Raw genomic sequence first — 14,367 nt, 5'->3', positions numbered from 1 at the left:
CTTTGCTGTCTTGCAACTTATTAGGCAACCAAGTAATACGTGACTGGAAATGTGTGTGTGTGTGTGTGTGTGTGTGTGTGTGTGTGTGTGTGTGTGTGTCCTCTCCTAGTCTACTACAATTTTCTTGGGGGAAGAACATGTCTAAGATGTCTGTACCACATATTGCCTGATAGAGCACTGTAGGTGCTCAAGCCCTGTTTGTTGACAAAACATTTTCCATCCAACACAAACCATGACTGTTAGTTCTCTAAAAACATGACAAAGTTTTAAAATATTTTTATTTGTATTATTTTCTGCCAGCAGAAAATACTGTGAATTTTTACAATGACCAAGAGGAGGGACTCTGAATCTCACTCATTTCTTTTTCTGTGAAGATACAACATTTGGGATAAAGGAAGAAGCTGGTTTTGAGGGGCAGGCTGCAAGTGGATCTCCTGGGATGAGACCTCAAGAAGGAAAACAAGACTCTGGTGTTGTGGAAGACATCCTAGAATTTAATTGAGAGCCCATAGGATGTGTAAAGGGTTGGAGGGAATCCTGCTGTGGGTTGCACCAAGGTTTCAGAACCTGAAAGTGGGATTTTGCCTTCCTCACTTAGCTTGAGCCCTTTGAGAGTTTTCCAGTAGCAACCTTTGATCCAGTAGCAACCCTTGTTCCTCAAACTCCATCGTCTTTAAATCCTCGAACTGCCCTAGGCAGTGTCAAAGCTTGGGAGAAAATTAAGTCTTTGTCCAGCTGACCACTGTCCACATCACGTATTCTAATATCCATTTAGCAGAGCAACCAAAGCACAGAGAAATGAAGGGAGATGCCTAAGGTCTTTCTTTGTGCGTGTGGTTTATAACAGCATCAGGATGTAGATTCCAAGTCTCTTAGTCTGGTCTTCTTTCCCATGTACCATGCTGCTTTTCTCTGACTGAGTTCAGAAGTTTGTAGGATCTGGGAGCAGGAGCTGGATGTTGGAGGCAGTACCATCTCCTGCAAGAAGAAGTGGGAATTAGGCTCTTCTATGAAACCACTGCTGTCAGGGGATGTGCCGTTGTGGTGGTGGCGAAAGCCTGCAATGGGAATTAAAAGCGAACACATCATGCATTTTTGAGATAACTTTGGGTACTGGATTAGTAGAAACCTTCATACCCTACTTGTGGAGATGTTTCTCACAACAATAAGTAATATTTAAAGTTATTAGCGGCAGCATCAAAGAGTCATGTGACAGGCTTTCTGCTCTTCTTACCATAAAGTAAGATTTCTGGAAGTGTTCACTTATTTTTTATACTTATAGAAGTATACCCTTACTTTTATGATCGCTGAGTACTGCTGGAGAAAATTATAAAACCACTGCCAAGCTATGTTCTGCACCTTGTGCTGAGCCCTGACATTATTCACCTATTCAACTGTTAATACATGTTTCTATTTAAACATTTCTTTTGTTCTTTCTCCACAGTGCAATTTCATATCTTTACTGTCCTCCTCAAATTCCCTGCCTCACACTTTTTAGTGATGCAGTAGGGAAAAAAGAGAGAAACCGACAGGCAGACATTTCTTGACTTCTTTCCAAAATGACCAGTGTAACTGTATTCGCTCTTGTCCTTTTTCTTTTCCTCTAATCTCAAAGATCTGCACCCCTAACTCATGGCTAAACCCTCCAGAAATGCGAACTCACTCTAATTCTCCAGCGACCTCAGATCATCGTTCTCCCTTCCCTCCTGAACCATGGCCTCCCTGATCCTATTGATCCTTTCCCTTCAGCAAATATACATGCTTGAGCAGAGATGCAAATAATTGTTTTCCAGTGTGACCAGTATTCTCAGAGATAAGTTTATAGCATTGTTGGATATTAATTAGTTTTGTAGCTAATGGGGCAATCTACTAGTTTATCTGTATATAACTAGTTTCTCAAATACTCTCTGGAGGAGTTCAAACATATTACTAGTATCCTTATTAATTAATCAATCGAATAAAATCTTGGAACATGTTTATCTTATATTCGCATGAGAGCCATTATTTTGCCTTTTTGAAAATTGTATTTTAAAATATTTGCCTTTCAACTTGTTACTTCTACTATATTCTGTTGTTAATAAAAGGACACTAGTATTTACTTACCCAAGAAAAAAAACCTAGAAATTTCTCTATGTTTCTTGCTTTTCCTCATCCCCCAGCTCCCAAGTCTGATTTATTTTAGGTTTAGCCACTGTATGTATTAAATATCTCAAAACCCCACTCTTCTCCATTTCCAGTACTCTTGTCTTATTTCTGTTCATCACATTTCTCCTCGATCTTCTCTGATAGACTGTTGAATGATTTCCTTTCCTCCACTGACTCTCAATTCTTTCCATTTCTCATACTTCTGCCAGAATGCTCTTTCCAAAAGATAACGCTAATCATATCATTCCTTTGTAAAATTTTAAGTTGCTCCCTATCCTCCTAGACTAAGTCAAAATACTTAAAATAACACGGAAGACTTTGTTTCATAATCTAATTTCTCTTTGTCTTTCCTACACTTAATTTTGATTTTCTCCCACATATCCCCTTTCTCCCACTAAGCACAAGGTATAGTTTCTGAAGATATTGTTTGTGATTTTCCATTCTCCTCTGCCTTTGGACATGTTTTCTAACTAGGATATCAATGTCCTTCTTCTTCTTCTACTTCCTTTCACTCTCTTCTCCTGAGTTCTAGTTCTATTCTGATATTAACTAGTTACATGATCTTGCTAAGTCATTTTCCTTCTCAAATAGTCTACATGATTATGAGACTTAGGCGAGATAATATCTCTGAAAGTGCTAAATGCCGGAGGTGCTTTCTACCTGAAGAGCTGGGTAAGGTAGTGTGGATGGAGCTGGACCCTCTGCTCTGCACATCTCCAGGAGAAGTGCTCACCTTGCGGTTTACGTGAGTGTTGACCTGAAGTTGTATGGCTTGACAGCCTTGTATATAGCCTTGGTAATCCTTGGGAACCTTTGAAATGAATAACTCAGAAAATGAGCATTATGCAATGCAGAGAGCAGCTGTCTTCCACAGCTCTAAAGAAGAGCACGTCAGTACAGATACAGGGAATGCCAAGGAAGAGAAAAGAAAATACACAGAGGTGAACCGGCAAATACAAATTAAAAATAAGAAGCTTAATTTTCCCTGTTGTGAAAGAGGCTTTTCTCCACTTCACTTTTTCTTAAAGCATGTTTCTTTAGAAAACCTGTCAGTTTTTTATTTGCCTCTTTGAAATGCATGTAAATCTTTTTTAAAAAGCTATATAAGCCTCTTGCCACCTTTACAACCCAGAAATGTGTTTCTCAAAGGAAGCCACTGCTTTGAAAGGTAATCATCAAGGACCATAGCACCCCTATCATCTAGTCTCCATGGGAGGATAGGAGTCTAACTTAGGTGCCTGGCTCCAACTTGCAAAACTATCTTCTGCCATAAAGATAGGAGAAGTTTTATTATTCTTGTGGATAAAGGCAATTAACTAACACAGTTGGCCACTCGAGTTACCAGGTGAATCTAGGATGAACTATGTGACAAATGGTACTGTCAAGTCCTCTTATTTGAGGACTAGTTATTGTTTATTTTGACAACATGTATGTGATGGGTTATAGAAGAGGTGAGATTTCTTGCAGTCTGCAATCTCGTTAGTGGATCGTCTGTGATGCGCATCATATTCTGGTTTCATGCTTATTCAAAAATAAAACTGTTTTCTTTCCCTTAACCTTTCTGGAGAAGTTTTCTGGGGTGGGAGAAGAGTTTTTAAAAATTATATTTCCCTAACACGTGCAAAAGGACATTGGTAAGAATTATAAATGTAGCAGAAAAATAATTGTCACAATCTCATGATGTCCTGTCTCCCTTTTCCATCTCCCCTATACTTTCTATCTACTAGTTCCCCTTAAGAATTTATTTTAGTATAAAAATAACTGCCCAGTGTCATCATCTATAAAATGGAAAACAATTTAAGAAAGCATATATCACAGCATTAAATGATTTAATTCCCATGAAATGCTGAGGATAGTGTCTGACGTGTAGAAAACCCTATATATATTTGTTATTGTTAATATCATCATGTGAGAAAACTTACATCAAAGAGAAATCTGTAGCTACCTGACTCACACAGGTTCTAATCAGTACAAACAGACAGAGCTTCGAATTAACAAACAGACAGAGCTTCGAATTAACCGCTATGGGATTATTTCACACTAGTTTCCTTCTTTATGCTCTGCACTAGCCTCCCAACCTAACCCTTCCTGTCTCTTCTTTCACTGCCACCAGCAGAGTTGACCATATCATGAAACCTCCCATCTCCATAGATAATCACTTTACAAATAGAATATATATTGGCCCATGCTACCTCAGATCTGGTAAAAGAAACAAATAACAACAAAAGAAAAACCTTCTTGCCTCTGCCTTTTATAAATGTAATAAAGGTCAAATGGTTTAAATTTCAGCAACAGGGCACCCATAAAAGGGCTGTGAATTTGAAATTCTTGAGCACAGTGCTAATTAGGAGGAACAATGAGGGTCAGCCTTTCCCAGGACCTTGGAGGAAGAATAAGCCTTCTCTGGCAGAGACTAAATGATAGAGAGGAAAGAAAGCTGGTAGTTGGGGACAGATCCTCTTTTAACAGTAAAGGTGCCATTGTGCTAATTACCGAAAGGCACTCATCTTATACCGTTGAATTAGGGAAAAAAAAAAAAGGAACTCCCTCTTAGAAGATGAAGGCCCTTGAGTTTCTGGGTGGTAAGCTAGAGCTGGATTTGAACCCTTATTTGTCTCTTTTGGTCGGTGTCTTTGTGCAACGTGAGGACTATACAAACTGGACATAGTGGCTGGTTAGGTGCTGCTACCTCTTCCTACCCATGCTCACACCTTTTCTATGGCCACTAACCAGTAGTAGATTAACTCCTGGGACTTTATACAGAGATCCTGGGAGATAATTCATCTCGAGGAGATAATTATAGATCCTGAAAGAAGCAGAGTAGGGCTGTTTTTCAGTAGATCTGAGGGACTGCCCCATATATCTCTGCCTTTGATGGTGGTAAGTGAATTTCCCCCTTCCTTATTTCTCACGGTCTTTAATCTTTGTAGTCCTGTGCTGTTTTGTAGCAATTCCCCCCTTCTTGTGATCTCTTAGACAATGATAGAAGAGTGGATCGAGAAGACTGTGCACGGCTTTGTGAAAAGATGATGAAACAAACTCACAGAAAATTGGGAAGATTTGGCACCCTCTGTGATTTCTGTCGCAGCCAAAGACTGTCGGTGCAGAGATCTCTCATTCTAGAGAGGCACAGAAGGGAAATCTACAAAGTCACTTCCTCTTTTACCAGAGGGACTAAGTGCATTGAATTTCTAAAGTTACTGTGTTTCATTGAGTCTGATAAACCATTGTTCATAAGATTTATAATTATTTTATACTCCACTAAGGAGGCAAAATGTAGACAATTAAATTGGCTGACACTGACAATGGTAAGACCTATTCTATCTGAGAGATATTAAAATGTGGAAAAATGTATGCTTTAGATTAAGTGAAACACAGCATTTCTAACTGCAATCTCTCTTGCTGTAACGAAATCCTATCACTATGGTAGAAAATAGAATCTAGTAACTTATTCGAAATGTGTAAATTTTAGAAACACTTCCTCTCTGGCATAACCGCATAGATCTTGCACTGCCTGTTTGGTATTTTTCTTGTGCGAGGCTGACATCTGCTGGACAAATAACACTTGAACAAATCTTTGTACAGTGGCCCTCCCCATCCACCGTTTGGCCTTCCGTGGTTACCTGTGGTTAACCACAGTTCAAAAATATTAAATGGAAAATTCTGGAAAAAAACAAATCATAAGTTTTAAACTGTACGCTGTTCTGAGGAGCGTAATGAAATCTCTTGCTGTCCCACTCTGTCCTGTCTCACCCCAGACATGAATCATCCCTTCGTCCAGTCTCCACACTGTATATGCTTCCTGCCCGTTAGTCACTTAGTACACTTCTCATGGTATTGCAGAGCTTGTCTTCAAGTATTTTACTTAATAATGGCAGATTCACATGACTTTAATGAAGTATATTGTTATAATTTTTCTATTTTATTCTTAGTTATTGTTGTTAATCCCTTATTGTGCCAATTTATAAATTAAACTTTTTCTTAGGTATGTATTACCAGAAAAACATGGTACTTGTTAGAACTGAAAATTCTCAGACCCTGTCCAGACCTATTTAATCAGAAATTCTGGAAGATAGAGTTCTGTACCATTAGTTTGGTTTTAGGCATCCATTGGGGGTCTTGGATTATATCCCCCATCGATAAGGTGTGATTACTATATATATATATGATTATATATGTAGATATATAATTCTCCTATTTCATAGGACAAAACTAAAGTTAAATGATTTCTGCAAGATCATTGAACTAGTATGAGGTATGGCATTTGGCTCCAGATCTTAAAATTTTCAACTATATATTGTTGCCTTTTGCTAATTACCTTTTTTGTGAATGACGAACCTTATATAACCTATATACCTGGAGACGAAGGTAAATAGAGAAATAGAATTAAGAGCGATAAGGACTCTAAAACCACAGAGAATTAGAATTAAAAGAGAATCGTAAAGATCTTTGTAATTCATGGACTAATAACACTGAAATTTTGGAATATTATCCAAAAAAAGCTATTGGACTAGGAGATGCAGTAAATAGTACGAAGACATGCAAAATGGATGGAACTCTAGACAAGATTCATTTACTCAATTCAAGAAAAGTTTCAATTCGCACTATCTTGGAAAAATCATTGTCTCTGAGGCCATCTTCTCTGTGATTCTAGGGGCTAGGTGGTGAAAACTACAGGAGACTAATTTTCATTTAGTTTAAATAATAAATCTTTAGCCATAATGTTCAAAAGTATAAGGGATGCCTCTGAAAGAGTTAATACTCAAAACTCTTAGTAATAGGCAGTAACTACCTATGTGATGTTCAATGTCCTTTGAGGAGGCGAAGGGGAGCTACGCATATTGGACCCTCGCTGCAGAGAGGAACTCAGAGCCTAAGTAAACAAAGCTGTGAGATACAGTGAGGAGTCTTCCCTAAGTCCTGTGATGTAGGCTGATTAGAAAGCAGCTAAAAAAAGTAAGCACTGGCATATAAATATCCACGGTTGGTCCTCCCCTGTTACAAAACTTCTACAATAATGCTTCTCAAACTTCAGTGTGCAAAAGAATCACTAAGGATTAATGTAATTGTGATTTATCAGGTCAGGGGGCGCGGGGCTGGGGTTCCAAATTTCTAACAAAATCCCAAGGGATATATGCCGCTGCTGGCCTGTAGACTACATTTTGAATATTAAGGTTATACAGAATTTCCCCCAGAAGAGCAGTTCTCAGGCTGTGATCACCAGGCCAGCAGCATCAACATCACCTGCGAACTTGTTAGAATAGCAAATTTTCAGGCCCTGTCCATACCTATTCAATTAGAAACTCTGGAAGAGAGGGCCCGGACATCTGTATTTTAACAAGTCCGTCACGAGAGTCACTTACTTCTTGAGCAGAGAGAGAGAGAGAGAGAGTCACGAGAGTCACTTACTTCTTGAGCAGAGAGAGAGAGAGAGAGAGTCACGAGAGTCACTTACTTCTTGAGCAGAGAGAGAGAGAGAGAGAGTCACGAGAGTCACTTACTTCTTGAGCAGAGAGAGAGAGAGAGAGAGTCACGAGAGTCACTTACTTCTTGAGCAGAGAGAGAGAGAGAGAGAGTCACGAGAGTCACTTACTTCTTGAGCAGAGAGAGAGAGAGAGAGAGTCACGAGAGTCACTTACTTCTTGAGCAGAGAGAGAGAGAGAGAGAGTCACTTACTTCTGGAGCCTTTGTCAGCAAAAGTCTGGTAGACGTGGGGGGTTCTGGGTCTGCTGGGCCAGAGACTCTCCTCCTCTTCATTGTTGCTTTGCATCTGAAACCAAGATCCCAGCAGAACTCAGACCCAGTGGTGGGGAAAGGTGTAGAATGGCAGGCAGCTCTAGGGGGAAGAAAGCTGAGTGTACTTGAGGGACTTGGCCTCTTTTCCTGTGGCAGGAACCTGGTAGTAAGGAAGGCAGGAGCTGAGGTGCAGCTCTGCTTTGAATGAGAAGTGACATACATAAAAATTATGTTGCAAATTATCACAGCTTCCTTTTGTGGCAAAGACTTGAGAACTTTTCCAAGAGACCCTAGCACTTCATGGCAGTACTACAGGCCTGGGCAAGAGGAATCCTGAGTTTCTGAGAGTCCATGGGGTAAAGAGTTGGTAGACCTAGGGGATGTACCCACCTGGATCCTACACTACCCCTCTAGACCATGTTCTGGTTACCCAGAATTCCAAATATGCTGCTCAAATGGTCCCAAGCCTGCTTCAGTGAACTGCACTTGTTTGCCTGGTGTCTGTTCTCATAAGGGCCGTCCTCTCTACTAGCACATGCACTCCTGAGTGATGTCCAATGGATGGCTCTTTGTATGGGTAGGGTGTGTGAGGCATTTGGACACACAGGTCCCTGATAGTGCAGGACAGATCTTGGCATGGAAAGAGAAGGAAAAGGCCAGGGGCTGCCCACAATACCATGTTCTAGCACCAAAGTCCTAAGAGCCTGGGAATTCTAGATTTGAATGTGAACTTCCAGGTCTTTATGGTTACATATTTGTCAAGGAAGAAGTAAAGATATTTTATTACATAATATTTAGCTTAGTGTGTAACTGACCTGTCTACTCTTGTGCAGTTCCCACAAGTGGTGAGATGGGGAGTACTTGATGAGAAACTTCAAGATCAGATTAGGTGAGGAATTACAAAAGCATTTCTGGAAACCTGGACGCTCTTAAAAAAGTGGGCCTGTTCTTCTTTCTCCTTTTATATTAACTTGCTCTCAAAGGTTTCTGAATATGATTTGAGAATTGGCATGTCTAGTGAGGACAGGGAGCCTGGATTGCCTTTCCCCAAGGACAAGAAGCTAGAGCCTTTCTCTGCCAGCCTCTCCCTCATCTCCAACCCACTCACCTCCTCCAAGTCAAAGGTGTCCAGCAGCTGCTGGGTCAGAGATCGATGCAGTTCTGGTTTCTCTTGGCTCTGCTTCCATTTCTGCTGAATGACGGACAGGTCCAATGATTTAACCTCCCTGCCTGTGGGATTCTTTTGAAATAGGCTTTTTCTTGCTCTGCTCTTCCTTTTCCAGAAAATCTCATCCTTGTCTGAATGGACTTCCTTATTGGTGGCCTGTAGACCCCACAGCTCTCTCTTTACCCGCGCAGGGTCTGTGCTCCACTGTAGATTTGCTCTGGGCAGAGAGTGTGTGCACAAGGGTGTCTTGGAGTTACAATGCAGAGTTTGTGATGGTGCTCGCACTTTGGACATTCCCTGCTGTGTTACCTCTTTAGGGCAAAGGACACATGGACAGGAAGAAGTGGGCAGCTTTGTACTGCCGATGGGGAGCACAGGATCTTCCTGTGAACCTGGCGCAAACTCAGGGTCTTGTTGGAGAACCAGCTTCTCTCCTCTCACTCTGTCCATCACTTCCCACACCACTTGGTCCAAACTGTTCCTTTTGGGGGTATTGCGGGGCGGTGATAGCCGATCTCGGGGGCACGTATATAGGCACATTTTGGAGATGGCTTTCCGGAGGCGCTCTCTGGGTGAGTGAGGTTCAGGCTCTGGGGCCAGAATTTTGATGGGTGGCACATCAGTTGGGTTGCAATTCCAGAACATGTGGGATGGTGTGAACTTTTGAACAGGTGTCTTAGACACATAGGAGTAGAGGCAGAAGAAGGCATCAGCAGTGACTGCCAGTGTTTGCACCTGCTTAAACCTGCCTGGGTACAAAGGTTGAAGACCATGAGTCTGGGGATCATCAGAAGATTATTTATTGAATCTCTGACTTCAATCACCTCCCTAAAGCTTAAAATTCAGAAAGAGATGGTGCCGAGTTTCCCACTAGTGTTTCTCCCATTTAGATTTCTGACACCCAGTATCCCCTTTCTTGATTTTCTTGATTTTTTGACTCCCCATGCCAAGTAGTCCAAAAATTAATTCTTTAAGGGATGAGAAACATTTCTATATCTTAATTTAGCATCTCCTTTCTGTCATCAGATTATTCTAAATAATGGCCTCTACCACTGTGTTTGCTTTAGAGGACAGACATGATAAAAAAGGGCAAAACAAACATTTTCTTAGACAATAACAAAGTTTTAGGTTTATAGAAGGCTTCTTGATAGCAACAAATTTGAGGGGTAGCAATGACTAGGCAATGGACTGGGGCAGAGGAATTTAGATGGGCTCTATCATTTCTACTAGGCTTTTGCTTCTTGAAGTGTAGTCAGTAGTCCAATAGCATCAGCATTGCTTGGGAACTTGTTATAAATAAAGACTCTTAGACTATATCCCAAGCATTTTAACAATATCCTTTGGTAATTCATATGCACATCCATGTCTGAAAAGCACTATGATAAACAATATATCCTTTAAACTGTAAGCTTCCCGAAGGCAAGAATCATGTTCGTCTGGTCTAGCTGCTGTTCTTACAGATTTTAACACCTAATTATGACTCGGCACATGAAATAAATTCAATATATCATCCTCAAACTTTAATGTGGCTAAGAATCATTCAAGGTGCTTGTGAAAATACTCCAACTCAAAATCCTTGTTTCAGCCGGTGGTGCCTAGGAGTCTAGTTTTACCAAGCTTTTAAGTTGAATCTGATACAAAGGATCTGACACAACACTTCAGAAAGACTATCATGTTTTGGGTGTAGCAGAATATAATTTGAAATCTATTCTAACATATAGAATCAAAAAGAGTCTTTTTATACCTCATCGAGGTAGAGAAGCCCTCTCACATCTTTTCTTAGTCTGAAATCTGGGCAACTTAAATCTTTGTTTCCCGAGTGTGGCCTAAGGATTATAAATAAGACCCATCTGTGTGGTTGGTTAAAATAAATATACATGAACCGATCCTGAGGAAAAGCCCATGAATACGAATGCTTTATAAACTTTCCGCACAATTTAACATATTGAACGTTGAGAACCACTGCCCTAAATGGAACTGATTTTTATGCAGCGGCTATATAATGGGAACATTTGATAATTTCAAGTGAGAAATAGAAAATGAGAAGAAGATTTAAAGACATTTTGTTCCAATTTGATTCAGCTAAAGGAGAGAAAGCCTATAGAAAGCAATGGTAATAGGAAGTCTCTTGAAGATTATTTTAAAAGAAGCAAATGTCAAAGTTCTCCGTCTTTACTGAAGACAACATAAGAGAAAACAGACACACGAGGAAAAGGTCAGGTGGAGCTAATCAACAGAAAGCAGGATCTGGAGCCGCTGATCTCTGTTGCGAATGTCTGGAGGCTGAGGGGAAGCGGAGCATGGTCTGTGGTGACACTCACTGGCCAGCATGAGGCAAGGGTCCTCCATCTCGATCCTCCGCACCTGGGCCTTCAGGAAGAGCTGGAAATCAATGCCTTTGGCCTGGGAGGGGGTGGTGAAAAATCGAGCAGGAATCCGAGAAGTGTCTTTTTGGTCCTCTTGGCCAAAGCCCAGGCTGAAGAGGACATCTTCTGCATCTTCTTGCACCTTGTCCAGAATCTCAGAAATGCTGGAAAGAGGGAGTTCGAGTAAATAGGGCAACTTTGAGGCAGAGGGTAATCCAGTTTCTTTGACTTTGAGAAAAGCTTTCATTTCTCTGAACCTAAATTCTGTCTGAAACATGAGAATTATAATCTAGCCCTGGTTTAAAAATTGAATGAGATTCTGTCATAGTACTTTGTCTAACTGATTACAGGTGAATGAACTTTACTATGAATTTGAACAACCACAAGCAGCACTAATGCAAAGAAATCTTGTGGTTGTGTTATTAACGAGTCAGTTCCCATTTGTACACATGTACTATGATACAACTGGCTTATGCCAAGTGCTTTGCAACTTGTCATCCAGTTTTCCCTTAGTGGTTGTGTAAGGAATGTGTGTAAGGAATGTGTGTAAGGGAATGTGTGTAAGGAAAATAAAACTCATTTTTATCCTGAGGGTAAAAATTTTTTCAATACAGTAAGTCTTCACTTAACGTCTTCAATAGATTCTGTCACTTTAAGCAAAATGGTATATAATGAAACCAAATTTACCGTAGGCTAATTGTTATAAACGACGGCTAAGTTCCTACAGCATCTCACCACTGTTATAACAAAACGACATTGAACAAAATAATGTTATTCGAGGACCTGCTGTATAGGTATGTTCAAAATCTGATTTTGAGAGGTTGACCTCTTAGTAGCACCATTTTAGTACAGAAGACCAGCATTACAGAAGATCAAGTTCTCTCTGTCTCTCTCTCTGTGTGGCACCAACACCTGTCCACTTTTGAATCTGTATACTACCAGGCTGGATGACACAAGAGCTCAATAATTATGTATCCCAAACAACAATGGAGATGAGGGGGGCAGTGGATTATCTGAAACTTTGAATAATCACTGTCGCTCTTCAGAGAGGATGCTGGCCGTTTTGATCAAATAGGGATCATCTTGTATAATTAATGGCTACATAATCAGAATTCCTGGCTCTACTTTTGTGCTTGTCACCTAAGTACCAATTTTATCTCTGTGGTCCTAAATTTCCATATCTGAATCGTGGGCATAAGTCTGGATCATTAGTTCTTAACAATGACTGCATATTAGAATTACCTCGGGGGTCTTTTAAAAATGCAGATATTTGAGTCTCATCTCCAGAGATTCTGATTTAATAGAACTGTGGTGTAGCCAGGGCTAAGTGAGGAGAAGTCATTGAAGGTAGACATGGTTAATGTCTCAGAACCAGGTCTCGAATTCAAATTCTCATTCTAAATTCCACTTTTTATTATACCACACTAGTTTTCATCACTTTCCATCTTGTTTTAAAGTTATTTGCATGTTATATTTTGTTCACCCTATTGGATTATTGAGTTCCTGGGGGCAAGTTCTTTGTCTGCTTCATCTTTTCAAATTCCATTGTCATTGCCTGGCTTGCATTAAGGGATACAAAATTGCCTGAATGAATCAATATTTCATTGCTTCATTCAATTAAATCCATCAATCAATCAATACATTTATTGACCACTTATTGCACACTTACTATTAAGTCCTGAAACTGTGACGGTACCAATACTATACCTCCTGGGGCATAAAGTTCAGTGGAGAGACACCTGTTATTATACACATACATGCAGCTCTGAGCAGTAGATTCCTCTGTGCCCCCCACTATTCTTCCCTACTTCTCAAGTATGTGACTGCATAAAAGCTCCAGTAAGATATCTCAGAAGAAGTGGGCAATAGTTTTTGGTTCCATTTTTGTTCTGCCTCTCATCTCTCTCACCCTTCTTCCCTTGACAAACTTGGTACCACCTACCTTGAACTAGTCTTGTTGGTCCCACCTGTCATGCTGCTGGAAGCCAAACTGCAGCCAAGATCTAGTAGTTGGCAGGGCCGGGCAGTCTCCAGGAAACTCCTGCAGGAATCAGAGATGACTTAATACTAATCTTGTAAGCAGTCTGTACCCTGGCTCCAAGATGTCCCCTGCTGGGCACAGATACTTCCTGCTAAGTAACCTTGAACCATCTACTATGAAAACTCAGTCTATGACCTCATTCCTGGTTGGAAAATCTCACTCTATTGTGAACCTTTAGATTTTTGTTTTTAATCTCTTGGACTTTGACACTTACCCCAGTTCAGAAGCTCCTGAAGAAGGTATTATTCGGCCTAGCTGAACCTTACACTTACCTGGAGAAGAGTTTGCCATTTGCGGCCAACAGTGTGGCTGGACAAGGGACAGAAAGGCAGAGAGACAGTTAGAAGGGAAAATCAAAATCACCTCAGTTTCCCCTCTGAACTTAAAACTCAGCCCTCTTTGTTCCTTTCTGCCACTATCACAGGATAGCTGAACACCATGAACTCTGCTCTTTAAGGGGGTATCTAAAGATTAGCAAAGACAGACCTGGAAGGGGGACAGATATGGCAGGGTACAACTGTCCCCAAGCCTCTGCACTTCTGAACCACGACTGGTGTCTAGGCAAGAGTTCCTCTGTCCTGAAGAGGATAGAGTCATTCAGCCCTCCAGGCCTGTGTTCTAGCCCTACCATATGAATCTCTACGGGTCCCAGGGGGCTATACCTCCATATTCCATTCAAGTCCCTATCTTCCTGCAGTGCAGTCTCTCTCCTACATCTAGTACTCAGGCTGCTTCGGGCTTCCTACACAGAAAAGTGTTTCAAAGATGTCTGGGCAGCTAGGGCTATGGTGATTTTATATGTTATCTTATTAGAGGCCAAAGGAAAGTTCCAATGATGGACCAGCAGATGTCCTGATAGGCTGGCAGGGAAGTATTCCTGGGCATGTGACTCTTTCTGACTTTCACATAGA

At 40.8% G+C, this 14,367-nt stretch overlaps 1 protein-coding gene across 1 annotated transcript in view; it reads right to left on the bottom strand.

Annotated features, from left to right (window-relative positions):
• Positions 1–307: 307 nt before the first annotated feature.
• The window catches only part of TESPA1 (thymocyte expressed, positive selection associated 1), a 28,922-nt gene continuing 14,862 nt past the window's right edge, over positions 308–14,367 (bottom strand). The window contains exons 6-11 of the mRNA XM_006904481.3: positions 13,729–13,765; positions 13,358–13,456; positions 11,371–11,579; positions 8,990–9,798; positions 7,822–7,915; positions 308–978 (exon numbers count right to left, since the gene is read on the bottom strand). Coding sequence (XP_006904543.1) covers positions 923–978; positions 7,822–7,915; positions 8,990–9,798; positions 11,371–11,579; positions 13,358–13,456; positions 13,729–13,765 — 1,304 coding nt within the window. The 3' untranslated portion in view covers positions 308–922. The remainder of the gene's footprint in view (positions 979–7,821; positions 7,916–8,989; positions 9,799–11,370; positions 11,580–13,357; positions 13,457–13,728; positions 13,766–14,367) is intronic.

The sequence above is a fragment of the Pteropus alecto genome, unplaced genomic scaffold (assembly GCF_000325575.1).
Source record: "Pteropus alecto unplaced genomic scaffold, ASM32557v1 scaffold220, whole genome shotgun sequence".
NCBI classification, from domain to species: Eukaryota; Metazoa; Chordata; class Mammalia; order Chiroptera; family Pteropodidae; genus Pteropus; species Pteropus alecto.
This window is presented reverse-complemented; position numbering and strand designations above follow the sequence as displayed.